Raw genomic sequence first — 19,379 nt, 5'->3', positions numbered from 1 at the left:
TCAGCAACTAAATCAAACAAAGATTTTTTGATAAAAAAAGTACAAAAAAATATTTTTGTTTCTCAACATTATGAAGACTGAAGTCAATTGCCAGCTATCCGTTCTAATTAAATCAAAAAAGTTAATCTAATTACTACACAAAGTTCTTTTTATTATAAATATAATGCGAATGAATCAAGCACATACATGGATATCTTTTGAGGTTCTTTTCCTCCACCAATACCAACACGTACAAAATTGAAAAGGTTCAATTTTTTGAGGGAACAAATTTCATTTAGTAACATAGAGAAGTCAGCCGAAAAAAAATATATATATATTTCCAACTTGATGATAACCGTTTTAAAAAAAAAGTCTCAAAAGCATACCATTTTGTTTAAAATATAGATTTGTCTCACAGTTTTAACGAGTCGCATGAGAACTTATTCATTTACTACTTTAATGTATTCATTTACTAATTAAACCAAAAAACTTTTTAACTTTTTATCTTATTTTATCTTTTATTTTTTGAATGAAGTGAGGTCTTAAAACTTTTAAATAAGGTCTTGTTGTTGGCGGACTCATTTTGAATAAAGCGTTTTGTTTGATATCTTCTATTTTTTATTTAGTTTTATTTGTTTAAAAAAAAGTTTTTTATTTAAAAAAAATTTATTAAAAAAATATTTTAAGAAAATACTTAATTCAAAAAATGTTTTTTATTTACTTTTCTTTATTTTAGCTTTAATAACTTTAATAAACATCTTTTTGGTGCAACAATTGAATACATTTTTTATATTTGGTGCAACAATTGAGTATATTTCTATATTTGGTGCAACAATTGAATACATTTTTTATATTTGGTGCAACAATTGAATACATTTTTTATATTTGGTGCAACAATTGAGTATATTTCTATATTTGGTGCAACAATTGAATACATTTTTTATATTTGGTGCAACAATTGAATACATTTTTTATATTTGGTGCAACAATTGAGTATATTTCTATATTTGGTGCAACAATTGAATACATTTTTTATATTTGGTGCAACAATTGAATACATTTTTTATATTTGGTGCAACAATTGAATACATTTTTTATATTTGGTGCAACAATTGAATACATTTTTTGAAGTGCAAGAAATAATGCTTTACAGTTTTGCAGCTTGACATCATCAAAAAGTTTTTTTGAACATTTTTTTCTTTTAAAAGTTATACTTGTACAATACAAAATTCAATATATAAAAATCAATACATAAATATTGTTTTAATTTTCAAGGTTGACAAAAAAAAAAAAATTTGGCGAAAGATGCAAATTTCTACTAGTGATACCAACGCCTATTTTTAAACAGTCAACAATAGCTTTTAAATAATAAGAGAGATTTGAAGTTAAAGGATTTAAAAGAATAGTTTAAGTATAAAAACGTTTAATATAAGCTTTTTAAATAAATAAATACGCTTTTTTTCATAACCTTTATCAATAAAATGAAATAAAATAGTTTTAAAACATTTTGGTTTTTCTCTGGAATGGAGTTACCTCTCATTTAAGAATAATAAAGAAATTATTTTGTCTCTTGATAATATATTTTTAGATTTTTTAATGTTTAATTTAATGTATTATTTGATGTATTTATGCTGTTAAGTTTTTATAGGGATATACAACTATATTCGGTTTGTGATTAATTGAGATTGTTAATTGCTAGCGGTTCTCGATGACGAGACCTAATGGTATTCTGCGAGTTCTTTTTATAAATTTTTTATAAAAGAACAAACAATAAAAAATAAAATAAATAAAAATATTCCTTTCATACATCTAAACCTTTTATTATTTTATTAAAAAGCTTTGAAGTTGAAGTTTAAAGTGAATAAAAAAAAATGCTTTTCAAACTACCTTGGTTTAATTTTTGTTTGTTTTTGTACAACTTGCCAATTTCGCACCTGGTAAGATTTTAGTCAAGAACTACATCTAAAAAAGTTAGTTTGGAAAGGTTTGGAAAGCATTTTTTTTATTCACTGAATTACTAACGTAACCAAAAAAAGAATACTAGTGAGAAGACAAAAATATGCAAAAAGTTTCACATTGCCATCTTTACATCTTTGAAAGTTCTGTAAAAGTATGATTCATATTTGTCTACCAAACTTATTTTATTTGACTCACTTGACCAAACTTATTTTATTTGACTCACTTTTTGTAAAACAAACTAAATGTGCTCAACAGGATTTTTATATCAAAACTACATTCAATCCAAAACAGGTTGTTCAGCAAAATAAATCTATTACTAATTTAGAATGGTCAAATTACTTTATTAAATAAATATATTATGACTATACGATTTTGGTTTTTTCTACTTGAAAATTAAAGATCTAAACTTACGTTTTAAGATTCAATAATATTATACAAAAAGATAATTTTCATTCAATAATACTTTACAAAAAGATAAGAAAGTTTAAAGCTTACCTATTAAAACCAAACTCATAATTGAAACAAGAAAAATTTCAGCATCTTTATGGAGGCAACCCATCTAAATATACATAAAAAAGGAAAGCAATTTTTTAAAACACTATTTTTTAGTTTAATCTCTAACTTAAAATCTTTTTTTTTTCTATTTTTTTTTACCATTTTATTGGCATTTAGATTTAAAAATACAATAAAGTGCAAACATAAGTAAGTTCGAAGGTTTTTTATGTAGGTACAAAACATAGTATAGGTAAGTGCGAACACTTTTTAGGGTTATACCTTATCCATATTAAAAAAAAACAACATATTGTTACCTTATATGTTTTATTTATATCTTTGTTGAAATATTCAAAAGGGAAAAAAATCAACTTTTAGAATAGCAAATTTATTAAAAAGGGTAACGCCATCTTTACTTATAAAAGTTTAAAAACAACTACTATTAATTAAACTCAGTAGAAACAAAAAAGCTGCCGAGCAAACACTTGTTCAACCAACCAGTTTCTGCTTATAGACGTTCAAATTATTGGTGCGTGAAATAAACTCTCAGTGATCTCATTGCTTAAAACATATTTTGTTCGTTTTTTTTGTGTGGTAACTTAATATTTAAAACTCACGACTTGAAAAAATACCGTTTTAGTTCACAGCGCTTTGTTTAATATTCAAAACACACGGTTTCAAAACGCAAAGTTTCGTTCTGCTTTGTTTTAAAGTCACTAAGTGTTTAAAAGTATTAAGTAAAGTTTTATACGGGACTTTTTAAAACGCTTTTATAGTATTTTACTATAGCATTTGGTTTTCGTTACTGGATTTTTTTGTAATTAAAATTTCTTTATGAAAACGATTAAATTTTATAAAAAATTGAAATTTTCTAATGAGGTTTCGAAAATTTGAGTTTACCATAACCAATTTTTTTCTATAATTTTTCTTATTTATTTATGCTAAATTCCGTCAGAAGTAACGTAGCGGTAAGTTTATAACAACATTTATATATATGCAACATTATGTCGGAATAACATAAAACCTTATGTAGGAAAAACATAAAACACAGTAAAACGTGATCAACCACTATCTAGTTTGTTCCTAAATTATGTCTTCTTTTTGCTCGAGGCATTACTTATTTTGTTATATATATATTTATATATATATATATATATATATATATATATATATATATATATATATATATATATATATATATATATATATATATATTTAAATTGTAATTATTGTAGAAGGCGAAATAAACATATTAAAAAAAAAAAGAAGCGGTTTATAATAAGTTCTTTATTGAAGGATGTTATTTAGGAACCAAAATGGTAGTTGTAGGAAGTTAAGTAAAGTAGCAAGTTAGTTACCTGGTAACTAACTTACTATTTTTTATGCAAATGTAAAACTATTTAAAGAAAGATAAAATATTTACAAAAAAATATTGGTTTAAGTTTTCAATCGTAAATCTTACTATTTTGTTATAAAACTCATTTTTTGGAATTGGTTTTGTATAAAATATTAAGAGAAATTACAACAAATTAGAAAATATTACAATAAATTAGAGAATATTACAATAAATTAGAAAAAACTACAATAAATTAGAAAATATTACAATAAATTAGAAAATGTTACAATAAATTAAAAAATATTACAATAAATTAAAAAATATTACAAAAAGACAAATCAGAAAATATTTCTTTAAAAGAATATTTTCTATGTGAAAATAGTTTTTTAAGATTTTTAGACAAAAGGTTGCGGAGACCTTTTTGATAAATGCTATTTGCGGTTTCAAATCGACATCCCGATATCCTCAATTTTTATATAAAATCCCTGAAATCTCCAGGGAAAAGTTTGTGATATTTACAAAGAGTTTGAGTTTTTTTGTCAAATATTAAAACGTCTTAACTCTAAACGATTTAAATTTTAAAAAATTTCGTTTACTCAAGCAATTATATTTGATACATGTTTAATAATATATATTTAGTGATAATAAAAACGTTTGTTGTTTTTTTTAATTTTAAAATCACCTTTTTTTAAAAAATTTTTTAAATCTAATGTGTTAAAATCTAATCAAAGTAAAATTCTTTTAGGGTGGAATGAAGGAAGCATTCTTGAGTGAAGTTCGACTTGAACTTTGAAGTCTGAATTGACAAAGTCAGAAATTGAGCAAATGCGTAAACGAAACTCGAAATTTTCAAGATCGTGCTAAAGAAAGTCAAACTTGAAAAATCAGAATCAGAAAAGATGCTTTGCGACCAATAGCGGCAGAGTATTTCTGAAGGGAAAACCCTTTAAATAAAGTATTAACTACAGTCAAAAAGGGTGACTTTGATAGGTTTTTGAGCATTTTTGCAAATAAACTCTTTCGCATAAGTTTTTATTTTTTTATTTTTTTGATATAACATTATACCTTTCCTTTATAGGATTCCATTAAATATAATTTTTTTTTCTTGGTTTTAATATATATTTTTTAAAGTCAAAAATGTTATCAATCTCAATCCTTCGTTGGGGGTGACTTTGATAGTTTATTATTTCTTAAAAGCTTATTAATTAAGCCATCTTCACTAGTGCCATTAATTTTTTTTTTGTGGAGTTTTACTAAATTACAACTCGATTTTACTGGTAAAATTATAAATTTAGACAACAAGATTAGACAAAAAAAAAACAAAAAAACAATATGGTGTTAATATGCTAAACATAACAATATAATGTATCAATAGCATCATTATTGTAATTGTAATTAGCAGTTATAAAATAATACTAACAAAAAAAAGTACTAATTGTATATAAATATTAAGTACTTATGTACTTTACTAGTTTAACTCCATTTAAAATAGAAAAAAGATACCGAAACAAAAAAACCTAAAAATCACATTTTCTGAAGATTTTACAACAACTGGTGTTAAAACCGGACTAGGAATTAGTTGTTCTGTGTAGTACCTCTAAACTGCTGCAGGGTCCTAATTAGTAAAATAAATGTTTGAAAGACAAAGTGTTAATTTTCTGAGATAAAATGTTCTGATTTCAACCATTTAGTAAATATTAATGACATCTTCAGATAGCGTATCCAATTCACTTAACAGATTTTATCAATATTTTTTACATTTGCAAACTCTAGTTAATAACTATTATTTGTCTTGCCGGTGGTTGAAGATGTTGCAATATACTTAGGAAATGTATTGCAAAAAAAATGTCTTCTGCAACAGGATAATTAAACAGATTTTTGGATCCTTCTACTTTCCTTAGGAGCCTCATATAAAGAATTTTGGGTGTTGGTAAAACTTCAACAATCTGTCCAATGTAATTCAATTTGACATTTTTTATTAGTTTTTCCTGGGTAGACTATAACATGCCAACTCCCTGTAGTTAGAAAATTCAAAGATTCAACATCCTTTGAAGCTATTTTTGATTTTTTGCCTTTAACTTGTTGGTTTTTGGATATTTTTCTATAATCTATGTCATCTATTGTGATCAATTTTTCTGCTGCAATTTTCCCCCACTTTTTCTATTGGTTTTTCCTGCTGCATCATTGCCACAGTACTTCGTGAGAATGCCAATATAGCATGGGGCAGTACCCACAAATCTAAATTACAACCACTTTACTTACGTCAAAAACACGCTTCAAGACAAGTATACAACAAAAACAGATTTACTAATGCTTAACCCCTACTGGAACAAATAAACGCACTAAATATATTTCCAATAAATATTTTTTTAAATATACTTTTCATGTTTAAATATAAACTAAGTCTGGTTCCAGAACATTTTACAGCACACTTTTTTAAAAACAATATAAATAAATATAATGCAAGAGCAACAGGCAACTTTAAGATACCTTTTGAAACAACAAGACTCTCTAAATTCTCAATTACATATCGTGGTCCCTATTTATTCAAAAAATTAGTTTCCAGAAACGAATCACTATTAAACTTAAACAACGAACACTCTCTGAAAATAAAGCTAAAAACTACAATAATCAAATTAAATAACTGTAAGGAATTTTTTTAAATTTGAATAAATAAATGTAACTTAACTTTTAATACAAACCGATAAAAAAAATAATATTAATAATAAGGTATATATGTAACACATACATATATACCACGTATGCAACTGATTTTTTTATGTGTATTACACGTCTAAGAAAAAGGTACTCGATGACAAGACTGACTTAAGTCTTCTGCGAGCTTCCTATAACTACAAATAAGAAATTCTTTTTATCAATCTTACACAAGTTTCGTTTTTATTATATTTATACACTAACATTACTTTGAAATGTGGTAAATAAACTTATAGTGAAACATTTAAACTCTCCTCCGAAAAATCAGCAGATTTATTTTTATTTATTGTTTTTTTTATTTTAAATGGAGTAATATACAGATATATTTCTCGGATTATTTTTACGTACACGTTATTATATTGTTGTAATTGGTATTTATTTTATTCATGTCTCGGAGTTGTATTTAGCTATATTTTTATTTACTTCGTATATTTCGAACTTTATATTTATGATTTATATTTGTATATCTTTACTGCCAATCTGTGATTGGTTACTTGTAAATACTTTGTAGTTGTGAAATAAACATGTATTAAAAAAAAAAAAAATAGAGTGTTTTGCAACTATGTCAAAAGCACTGGGAAATGGTTTTTTGAAATTGAACTCTTGTTTCGTGATTCTCTTTTCCATGTTTGTAAAATCTTTTTCCACTCAACTTTCAAGGATATAAAAACAGCAATATTAAGTGGTTGTAACAGATGTGTGGCATTTGGGATTAAACATGTAAACAGGATATTATTTTCCAAGCGTGCTTTGATGATACCAGATATGAAATCTGAAGTTAAATTATTCCCAATAACAACTTTAGTTCCTGTAAAAGATGCTGTTTTAGGAATAAAAATTTCCCTGAACCAACGTTCAAATGTTCTAAAGTCGAACCAACCAGATTTTGAACTGTCGAATATCGTTACAGGTAGGCCACCATTTGTGCACTCTATGTAGCAGTTTGCAGCTTTATAAACAAACATGGGAGAAAGAAACTGACCAGCTGCACTCCCACAGTACATAATACTAATAGCTCCTTTAGAATGCTGCATTTTTTTTTCTACGCGTTTAAGGCCACGTTTACAAACTACTGTTTTAGAGCCTGGATTGTTGCTCATATTTGTCTCATCATAGTTGAATATATTAGTATAAGGAATGTCTTGAAGTGTAAGGGATAAATCATGGAAATATGAACATACTAAATTTCAGTCAATTTTAGCTCTTGCTGGTTTTACGTCGTCAGCAATTCGAGCAGTCAGATTATTGCGAACAATGAAAGATTTTATCCAATCAGGGCCAGGCAAGTTATACATTATAAATCAGTAACACCCATTCTGTCTAAATAGTCTTTTACTAGCAGACGTATATCCAACTTATCCAAAGGTAACTTCCAATCTGTCAGGATGCTAATAATTTGTAGAACCTTATCTTCGGTATGGGGCTGTAATCTGGTCTGCCCTCCAAAATTTTTAGTTTACTCTTGTTGTGCAGGGTACTATATGGTATACCATATAACTTGGATGTCTTAAAAATCAATACTCTGTTAGTTAAGATATGTAACAAGGCATTTTGCATGGTTTCTGCTGGATACAATGCATAGGATTGATTACCTTGTTTACGTTTATAAGTTCTCGTAAATTCTTCTGCAATTCTTCTTGTGATATTATTTGTCTTAATGTCTTTTTTTAACTAGAAATAATCATTTAAAACATTAAATAGTCACAATTAGATTGAAATATCAAACATTGAAAATTATTTGAAAAAGTGAAAAACAAAATTGTTTTGAATTTTCTGCAAATGCAATTGGGAGTAATCAAAAATGAATGGTATAATACAGTGATATTATAATTGGAATATACCACTTGAACATCCAAGTATAGATTTTTAAAAAGAAAATTATTTGAAAAAATTAAAATTAAAAAAAATTTTTTTTTGGCGTTTTTTTGGTACATGTAAAAATCTTTATTTTGTTGTTTAAGTCATGTTAATCCCAACACATTTGCACAAGTTAGAATCACTTCACAATCATTAAAAATTCAAAAATATACGCAGAATATAATAATGTACTAGAAAAATAAAAAAAAAACTTTCTAAATTTGCAATTACATCTCCAAATCAATACTTTTGTAACTAACAGGCAAAATTATCAAAGTCACCCCGCGTATCAAAGTCGCATCAAGTTTTACGGTCTATATTTTGAATTAATATATCTGAGTTTTATACTTTGATATATTAACTAAAATATGTTACAAAATTTTTTTTTGTCGGACACAAGGTTGTTTTTATGCATTTTTCTTGTTGAGACGTTTTTTTTTTTTAAATTTAACTCCAACAAGCAAACACTAATTATGTTAGGAGTTAACTAAAAATCGTTAAAAAAATTAAACCAAATATGACAACAACATTCTATAGAAGGACAAATATAATATATAGAGAGGTAGAGATTAGTTAGATTTAGTAAAGCATTTGTTAAATAGTTTAGAAAGCAATGAAGAGAGTTCTTGAGAACACATTTATAAAACTATGATAAATGTTAATTATAAATGACATTATGATAAAAACTTGCAAAAAATATTGACTGTGTTACATATTAATACACCGATTTTAATAAACACAATTTTAGAGATTGTTTTTGAGTGTTATTTTTATTTAACAAGATAATACTTTTTTTTTCACATTAAGTTCTTTTTTTAATTTATCAATAAAAAACATTATCTTTATTGATATTTAATGATTAATTACGTTTATATTCTTTTTATAAGTTAAATATTTTCAAAAAGAACCATTTCCTTTTGTTTCTTCGACAAAATCTCTTGTAGATGCTTCGAAACCATTTTCCTAATTACAGTTTACCTTTCATCATATACCAAAAGATCATTTTGTATAAGAACAATGTTTTGAAGCGAAGCAAGATACAATAATGTTTATGAAGTTCTTTGGTTTTATTTGTAAAGGATATGGTAAAAACTTGTGATCCTTGAACACATCTAAGCCATCAAATTCAAGCAGGCACAATTTCTTTTGAAGGACCTTTAATTATCCAGCAGTTCACAAAAAGGATCTCTTTCTGTTTTGATACAACTCTACATTTTCTCCCCCAGAACATGTTATAGGATATGTTCCATCTATTGTTCCAATATATCTAGGAAATCTTCAAAGTTCGTAAAATCTAAGGAGTTAAAAAAACACTGTTTATATATAAAGAAAACTTCAATTTCATTGAAAAAGCAATAACTGGTATATATCCTCTATAGTAATATAAGGGGTGGATCGTACATTTTTTGATGTTTGAAATAACTAACTTGACTTGAACTCATGAAAACATAACTCAGACATGGAACAAACTCCAAACATTTATATGTTTATGCTTATGTCAAATAAGGATGCTTTGGAAAAAATTTGATGGTAAGAGACAAGGAACAAATGAGCTCTAAAATTTTGGCTACAACTGTCCAAACGTGAGAGCAAAAAGTTGACAAAATATTTTATGTGTTTTTCTTTAAAAAATGCTCTTAGCATTCAAAAGTTATGACTTTATAAAAATTATAACCACCTCAAAATGAGAGGCAGGGGGTTCAAACTTTATATAGTCATAATTTCAAGTATAAGTATTTTTTGTGTGCAAACCACATGATTCACTAAACATTAAAACAATGCTTGTTGATTCAAATATTAATAGTAAAGAAGTGCATCTGAGTAGTAATTTTTTAAACTGTTTTTATACAAACGCCACATCACTGAATAACAAATTTGATGAGTTAATTTATGAAATAGCTTGTAATCAGATGCAAATTATTATGCTTTGTGAAACCTGGTGGACTGATAAATCAGCAACAAATATTGAAGGTTTTAACTTGTATAGAAAAGATCGTGGACATATTAGAGGTGGAGGAGTTTGTATATACATAAAAAATACAATTAAATCTTATCCTGCAACTGAAAACTGTTTAGTTGATAATGCCATCGAACAAGTATGGTGTTCAGTTGAGATTGGTCTAGAAAATATCTTATGTGGATGTATATATAGAACAGGTGCTGGTGATATATCAAGTTGTCAGAAAATAACTAAATCTATTCGACATGCTTATAAAGCTTGGAAAAATGGTAAATACACGGGAATTCTAATCCGTGGAGATTTCAATTTTTCAAATATAAAATGGTTCAATGATGGGTCATGTAAACTTGAAAATGATTCAGATTTGATTGCCATAAAATTTATAGAATTTTTAAGCGATTGCTTCATATATCAAAATGTGTTATTGCCAATATTTCAAGTTAGCTTTGGGTTTGACACAAATTTATTAGACTTGGTCCTTACAGAAAATAGAAATCGGGTTTTTTCTTTGAATCACTTACCTCCCCTAGGTGGAATTGAACATGGACACCATATATTAAATTTCAAATATTTTTATAAAAACATCAATATTGATCAAAAACCAAAAATAAATAAAAAATTATTATATAATAAAGGAAATTATGAAGAACTTTCAAAATATTTTACAAGTTTTAATTGGGAAAATGAGTTTAAAGATTTAAATGCTAGTCAAGCTTATAAAAATGGCTAAGTATATATCATACTGGATGTGGTAAATTTATTCCAATTATTAGTTACGATACAAGTAAAAAATATGCTCCATGGATGACTAAAGAACTTCGAAAAATGGTTAAGTTAAAGAAAAGGTTATGGTACAAATGCAGGCATTCAAGATTTAAACAAACTGACATGGTAAATAACTATAAAACATTGAACAAAAATGTAAAAAAAAGAGTCAATAAAGATATAAGAGCTTTTGAATTAAATCTGGCTAAAAACTCAAAGAACAACCCTAAAAGTGTTTATGCATAATTAAATAGTATAATAATTATAAAAGATTCAATTAAAGCACTCAAAACCTTTGATGGTTCAATTATAACAAATGAAGTAGATATTGCAAATTGTTTAAATGAGTATTTTGTTTCGGTATTTTTAAAAGATGAGGTATTAGACCATGTAACTTTTCCTTCAAAATGTAACTTTCATTGTAGTGATCCATGTTTTAATGACACTGATGTTGAATATCAGTTAGTAAACCTTAATGTTAATAAAACAATCGGTGTTGACAAAGTTCATCCTCGTGTTCTCAAAGAATGTTCAAAATCACTTTCTCATCCTTTATCACTGATCTTTAAAATGTCATTTTATAGTGGTGTTATACCAAACGAATGGTTAACTGCAAACATATCTCCACTATTCAAGAAAGGGGATAAGTTAGATCCTTCAAATTATCGACCAATATCAATAACATCAATAGTATGTAAGATTATGGAGAAAATTATTCATAATGTTATGATGAACCATTTGGCTTTAAATAAGTTAATAGCAAATGAACAGCATGGATTTGTTAATGGTAAAAATTGTTGCTCCAATTTATTAGAGACTTTAGATATTATAACAAGCAAAATTGAAACTGGTAATAATATTGATATAGTATTTTTGGACTTTGCAAAAGTCTTTGATTCAGTTTCTTTATCGAAATTATGCTGCAAGCTTTATGGTTATGGTTTTCAATCCTATATCCTACAATGGTGTAAATCATTTCTCAGTAATAGAAAACAACGAGTAGTTCTGGGTGAGTTTGTTTCAGATTGGCAGGAAGTCACAAGTGGAGTTCCCTAAGGTTCTGTCCTCGGTCCACTCCTGTTTATCATATTTATAAATGACTTAAAAGTAAACATACTAAATAAATTAGAATTATTTGCAGATGATACAAAAATAATGTCAGTAATTAATAATGAAAGTAACAACAATACTCTTCAAGAAGACTTAAATAAGTTATTAGACTGGTCGAATAAGTGGTCTTTTAAATTCAACAGAGAAAAGTGTAAAGCAATGCGCATTGGTAATTCGAATCCTCAATTTAGTTACAAATTAGGAGATCACATTTTGCAAAAAACAGAAGTTGAAAGTGATTTAGGTGTGATAATATCAAATGACCTCAAATGGGAAAATCATATTATCAGTGTAGCAAATAAGGCAAATCGAACACTGGGTTTTTTAAAACACGGATTTAAATATTTTGATGTTTCCATATTAAAGTTATTATACAAGTCAACTATTAGGCCACAGCTTAAATATGCAGCATCTGTATGGAGCCCATTTTGTACTAAAGATATTAAGAGACTCGAAAATGTACAGCGTAGATCGACAAGGATTGAATCACTGAAAGGTATCTGTTACGAAGAAAGAAGAAAAATATTAGGTTTACCAACCTTACAAGAAAGGAGAAGAAGAGGCGACTTAATAAAAATGTTTAAAATATTAAATTCAACCGAATATATTAGATTTGAAGAGCCTTTGAGTTTTTATCACAGCATGTACAGATATCGTCATAATAAAAGAATTCATCGACAATATACTAAGAAATTATGCAGGTATTATTATTTAACAAACAGAGTGGTCGACGATTGGAATTTACTGTCACAAGATGCAATCGATTCTGCAAACAAAAACACGTTCAAAAATAGAATAGACAAAATTTTGAACTTTTGATACCAAACTCTATTTACGAACTTTTTTTTTTTTTTTTTTACTTACGAAATTTTACATTTAACGGCTGTTACAGTCAAAACTCTATGTAGTTTTGACTCACCAAACTCAAATAGTTTGTACAGCAATTTTTTATATTATATATTATATTATATTATATTAACCATACTTTTACTAATCATAATTTTAAGTATAAATTTTGAAGCTTGTTCCATGCTGAAAGTTATCTCAAACAATAAAAAATGCTGGATCCACCCCTGAATATATATATATATATATATATATATATATATATATATATATATATATATATATATATATATATATATATATATATATATATATATATATATATATATATATATATATATACATATTTTGCGCAACAGTGCCATGTTGCACATTAGTGGTGTCTCTGTCCGTCCTTTTTGGTGTGCGTTGTCACCCATTTGTCGCGAAACTAGATTTGAATCCACAGACTGTTCTTTTATGTGCTTTGTTTTTCTATAGCTTTCCTCTTTGTTCTGCATCGCTCTCCTTCATCTCAAGACTGTACTCTTTTCGATGTTATTTTTAATTAAATTGACCAAGCCCTCTCTTTTTATCCAGTGTTGTTGTTGTTGGTGACTTTAATGCTCATCACACTGAATGGCTTGGCTCTAGTGTCAAAGACTCTGCAGGCGTTAAGGTCCACAACTTTTGTCTTTCTCAATCCCTAACTCAAATAGTCAATTTTCCAACTCGCTTTCCAGACAATTTGAATCATTAACCTTCTCTACTCGACTTATGTCTTGTTTCTGAACCTAGTCAGTACTCAGTTTCTCCACATTCATCCTTAAGTGTTTCTGATCACGCTTCAATCTCTCTAAAACTATTATTTCATTCATAATTATCTTAAGAAACCCTTTTCTCCGATGCAAACACAACGTTGATTGTAATTTTATTGTATTTATATTAATAAAAACTTAATAATGACGTGCTTAAAAATAGTTAGAAAAGTTACATTGATCCAACGTATGTAAAAACATCCCACAAGTTGGTTGTTTTTCCAATCTAAATTGTTTCATCAATATAGTTGAAATACGTATGTATAAGTACCATCTACCAAAATTCATTCTCGCGTTACTCTTCATTCAATTAAATCTCATTATTTTACTGTGACTGTTCCTTTGTGCTCCAAAAATTCAAATTCGTCTAATTTTTTTCCTCGAATATCAGTTCTTTGGAATTCGCTTCCTTCAGCTTGCTTTCCTGATTCATATAACTTACAATCTTTTAAGTCGTCTTTCAATTGTTATTTTGCTCTAAAAACTACATCTTTTCTCTTCAAGTAACTTACAACTCTAATAGGGGTTGCTTGCAGCCTTGTTGGAAGTGAAGATGTTAAAAAAAAACATATAGAACTCGCAGCTCCAGTATGGTGTCCAAGCAACAAAAAATATTAATGACTTGGAGAAAGTTCAAAGACAAGCAACAAAATTAAAAGACCTGAACTAAAACATACAAGTTATACTGAAAGATTAACGAAGTCTCACAAAACTGGAAACAAAAACGTATAAAAGGTGATCTTATTGAATTTTTAAAAATAACAACTGGGATTGATAGGCTATTGTGGTATAAAAAGCTTCAAAAACAATTTTTCCCAAAGTCTAAAAGGTCATTCAATGAAATTTGAAAGAAAATTTGCAAAAACGACCTTGAAACATATTTTTTTTTTTCAAACAGAGTGATACCTCATTGAAATGCCTTACCTGAAAACAGGTATCTGCAAAGTCAGTAAATTTTTTTAAAGCCAGACTAGATAAAAATATGTCGTTACAGCAGTTTTTATTACTATTACTGTATATGCTTATATAACGAAAATATTATACGAATATAAGTATATGTAACAAATTTTTAAACAAATACATTTTGAAATTTAAAGAATTTAACGCTTGAGTTAAAATTCGTTAAGTTTCGAAATAATGTCAGGTCAGGTTATCCTGCTTATTCAAAATAGCCTGTCAGGTTATTTTGAAATTTCATGTCATGTTATCCTGCTACTGGTAACATGTAACCCAGTACAATCTGCTTCATGTCCTGCTGCCTTGTGGAATACGTCTTTTTAGACAAAGGCTAGGAGATGCTAACTCCGACTTAAAACACCCCCTGCCTGTAGAGGCTAGAGATGGTGTCTTGATAAAAATACCCATCTTGGGCAGATGTTAAATGCATCCGGCTACTGTCTTGTAGAAGGCCTCCTAGGCAAAGACTTAAGGGGTAAACAGATTCTATCTGTTGACCATCCTCGCACCCCTTCTTCATTTATTAGACTGGCGCAGATGTATTTTTATAATTGTTTCCAGTTTAGGATTTTGAATGCTGGATCTTCTTGACTCAATGCATGGGTTTTGCTTGTGTCTCTGTTTTTATGACAAGGCAACTCATTCTATTATCTCCTAATGAGGGTACCGCTCTAAAACTCAGTTTTATGGTTCTGAGGCCAGCTGGTAGTCAGGTTTCCCGAACTTTGTGATTGCTCTCAGAGAGGCTGATTCCATCAACAGCTGAAAAATATCAAAGCATTAACAGTGCCATGTTGCGCATGGATGGTTTCCCTGTTTGTACTTTTGGTGTGCATTGCGGAGGCCACATTTGGAGCCCTTTGTTACGGTTTAAGGTTTATTAGTAGTAGTGAGGCAATTGCTTGGGATATTAAACAGTGTTCTGAGTACTACCTATGCTTTGAGTCAAGTTCTTCAATCAAATTCAAAAATGAATAAAGTACCAAAAACTATAAAACACAAAAAACAGTATCATCACTAAGTTCTCTAAACCTATCAATCACTAATATTCATAGTCTTCGAAGTAAATTTTCTTCTGTTGAGCCTTATCTCTTACAAAGTTCACCAGACCTATTTTCTCTTTGTGAGACTAATTTGAGTTTAGCTGTCTCATTTTGATGTTTATCTTCCTTTAATTCGTATAGACTCCAATAGTCACATGCTTGGCCTGGGCATTTACATTCGTAAGAATTTACTCATTTGTCGTGAAACTAGGTTTGAATCCACAGACTATTCTTTCATGCAATTTCGTTTAGCACCACTTCAATCTATTGCCTTTTTCTTTGTTCTATATCTCTCTCCTTCATCTCAAGACTGCACTTATTTTGATGTTATTTCTGATCATATTGACCAAGCCCTCTCTTTTTATCCATCAGCTAATATAGTTGTTGTCGGTGACTTTAATGCTCACCACTCTGAATGGCTTGGCTCTAGTGTCAGCGATTCTGCAGGCATTAAAGCCCACAACTTTTGTCTTTCTCAATCCCTAACTCAAATAGTCAACTTTTCAACTCGCTTTCCAGACAACCCGAATCAAGTCTTGTTTCTGATCCTAGTCAGTGCTCAGTTTCTCCACATTCACCCTTAGGTGCTTCTGATCACAGTTTGATCTCTCTAAAACTAATATCTCATTCTTCTTCATCACCCGAATCCCCCTATTATCCTTAATATTGTTATCTCTAAAACTAATATCTATTATCTGCTTCATCACCTGAATCCCTAATATCCTACCTCTTACAACTACAGTAAAGCTGACTGGGATTCTTTTCGTGATTTTCTCCGTGATGGTCCTTGGGTAGAAATCTTTTGTCTTCCTGTCGACAAATGTGCTTCTTACATAACTTCGTGGATTCAAGCTGGCATGAAATCTTTTGTTCCCTCTTGACAATTCCAGGTCAAGCCTCACTCTCCTCCATGGTTTTCCTCATATTGCGCTGCTGCGATTGCCAATCGAAACCATTACTGCCATATTTATCAGCAAAACAATTCTCCAGAAAACAGACGTCTGTTTATTACTGCTAGAAACAATTGTAAAAAGGTTTTGTCTAACGCCAAAGCCTGCTATTCTCAGGTCATGAAATCTCGTATCTCATCTCAAAAATTAGGCTTTTGTGACTTCTGGAGAATCTTTAATAGTATTAATAACAAGGGCAAATCTTTAATTCCACCTCTCTTGTATGGTGACTTTGTCACCTATGGAATGGTGACTTTGTCACTTCACCTAAAGACAAAGCTGAATTGTTAGCTAAAAACTTTTCATCAATATCATCTCTTGATTCCACTAGTTGCGATCTACCTAATATTGCCAACAAACAGGTTGATCCACTGCTTGACATTCGTATCACTCCAGCGATCTGATTCGTCTAACTACCGTCCCATTAGTCTTCTTCCTATCAAAAGCAAGGTTTTTGAAGCTTTAGTTAACAAACATTTAATTTCTCACCTTGAATCTAATTACTTACTTTCTGACCATCAATATGGATTTTGATCTTCCCGTTCTACAGCTGATTTGCTAACAGTAACAACTGATAGGTTTTATCGTGCATTAGATAAAGGTGGAGAGGTTAAGACCATCGCTCTTGACATTTCAAAAGCTTTTGATAAATTTTAGGATGCTGGTCTTCTCAATAAGCTTTTTTCTTATGGTGTATCTAGCAACATCTTTAAGATTATTGAATCCTTCCTTTCCAATCGTAGTATTAAAGTTGCCCTCAATGGACAGCACTCTTCTTCTTATTCTGTAACTTCAGGGGTTCCTCAAGGATCTATCCTTGGCCCTATACTTTTTTTAATTTACATTAACAATCTTCCAGATATTCTTACATAAAAGGTGGCATTGTTTGCTGATGGTACTCCCAATTGCTCTTGTCGAGATAAGAAACCAACACTCTCGGATTGCTTGGAGGGGGCATATGGGCTTGAAAAGAATCTCACTACTGCTACAGCATAGGGCTCACAGTGGCTGATGAACTTCAATACAGATAAAACTCAAAGTTTTTCAGCCAATCGTTATCGCAATAATTTAGATCTCCCTATATTTATGAACAGTGATGTACTAGATGAGTCATCTACTCTACATCTTCTAGGATTAACTCTTACTTTCAATCTTTCTTGGAAACCATATATCAAATTAGTTGCAAAATTAGAATCTGCTAAGGTTGCATCTCTTTATCGAGTTCGACACTTTCTTACTTCGGATTGTATTCTCTATCTCTATAAATCTCAAATGCGTCCTTGTATGAAATACTGTTGCCATATCTGGGTTGGATCTTCTAATGATGCCCTTTCTCTTTTAGACAAGGTGCAAAAACGCATTGTAAACATAGTTGGACCTGCTCTTGTAGCCAACCTCCAACCATTATCATATCGTTGTAATGTTGCTTCTCTTTTTCTTTTCTACAAATACTATAATGGGCACTGCTCTAAAGAGCTAGTGTCTCTTGTGTCATCTACTAAAATTCATTCTCGTGTTACTCGTCATTCAATTAAGTCTCATCCTTTTTATGTGACTGTACCTAAGTGCTCCAAAAACTCTTAATCGTCTAGTTTTTTTCCTCGAACATCAGTTCTTTGGAATTAATCTTAGGTGAAACCATTGATTTAGAGTTTAGCTAGTTACAAAGTTGTAGTAGCAATATTTTTCTTAACGCGAATTTCAAAAAAAGCGAGTTAAGAAAACGCAAGTTAGTTTATTTTTGGCAGAAAAGGATTTTTAAATAAAATATTGGTAAAATTTCTGAAGTTTTTATATTTTTAATAATTGAGAAAGCATAAATTAAAACCGCCAAAAAAATTATTGCATTTGTCATATATATTATAGTTTATGATTAAAAAAATAAAAAATTTGTTAAATGGTTACCTGAAGGTGGTCTACTTCAGGTGCTTGAAGGTGGTCTACATGCAAAAATATGGTGTTGTTTACCTATGATAGCAGGAAGGGTTGAAAAATTTGAACTATTAAATCAAAAACTTACGTTTTTCATTCTTTCGCTATCCTTATAGAAGCCAATATCTAAGTCTGAGTGACTTTCTAACTTTTTTGTTTATAAGAAAAAGTTCAGCTATATTTATATGATTTCCATTAAATGTTTTTATCATTAAAACTTGATAATAAGCTAGCTTTCATTTTAAAATGAAAACTTATTCAAGAAAAATCAAAAACAGAAATAATTGCTTTTACTTTTGAGTACATTCACAAATGATAAATCGAACAATTTAAAGTGAATTTACTTCGTTCTCGCTCCTTTTTCAGTGTTCTCAAAGTTCTTTTTTTATAAACGTAGTTTTTTTGCAGAAGTTTTCGACTAAGAATAGCATACCACGAACCTAAAGTATGGATCACTTTTCATAAAACAAAAAAATAATAAAGATGTTAAGATATTTTAAGTTTGTTATAAAAAATAAAACAATAATTAAAATAAATAACTATTTCAAACATAGAAGTCTTTTCTTTTTTTTTTTTTTTTTTGCAATTATTATTAACGCGCTGCGTTATTAGCGCGGCTGCATTTTGTAAGTAGCCATGGCGCTGTAGTTTGATACCAGGTCTGGCCTATAAAGCGACATT

General features: G+C 28.9%; 1 protein-coding gene across 2 annotated transcripts in view; it reads right to left on the bottom strand.

Annotated features, from left to right (window-relative positions):
* LOC100210679 (uncharacterized) overlaps positions 1-19,133 on the bottom strand; it is a 33,835-nt gene extending 14,702 nt beyond the window's left edge. Inside the window, exons 1-3 of one of the 2 annotated variants that reach the window (XM_065814327.1) lie at positions 18,993-19,133; positions 18,672-18,734; positions 2,434-2,497 (exon numbers count right to left, since the gene is read on the bottom strand). In XM_065814327.1, coding sequence (XP_065670399.1) covers positions 2,434-2,497; positions 18,672-18,734; positions 18,993-19,004 — 139 coding nt within the window. In that variant the 5' untranslated portion in view covers positions 19,005-19,133. Of the gene's footprint in view, positions 1-2,433; positions 2,498-2,747; positions 2,921-18,671; positions 18,735-18,992 lie in introns of those variants that run through there. The other variant, XM_065814328.1, reaches the window with a different exon arrangement.
* Between the last annotated feature and the right edge of the window lie 246 nt (positions 19,134-19,379).

The sequence above is a fragment of the Hydra vulgaris genome, chromosome 12 (genome assembly GCF_038396675.1).
Source record: "Hydra vulgaris chromosome 12, alternate assembly HydraT2T_AEP".
In the NCBI taxonomy this organism is placed as follows: domain Eukaryota; kingdom Metazoa; phylum Cnidaria; class Hydrozoa; order Anthoathecata; family Hydridae; genus Hydra; species Hydra vulgaris.
Note: the sequence above shows the minus strand (reverse complement) of the source record. Positions and strands in the feature narration are given on the sequence as shown.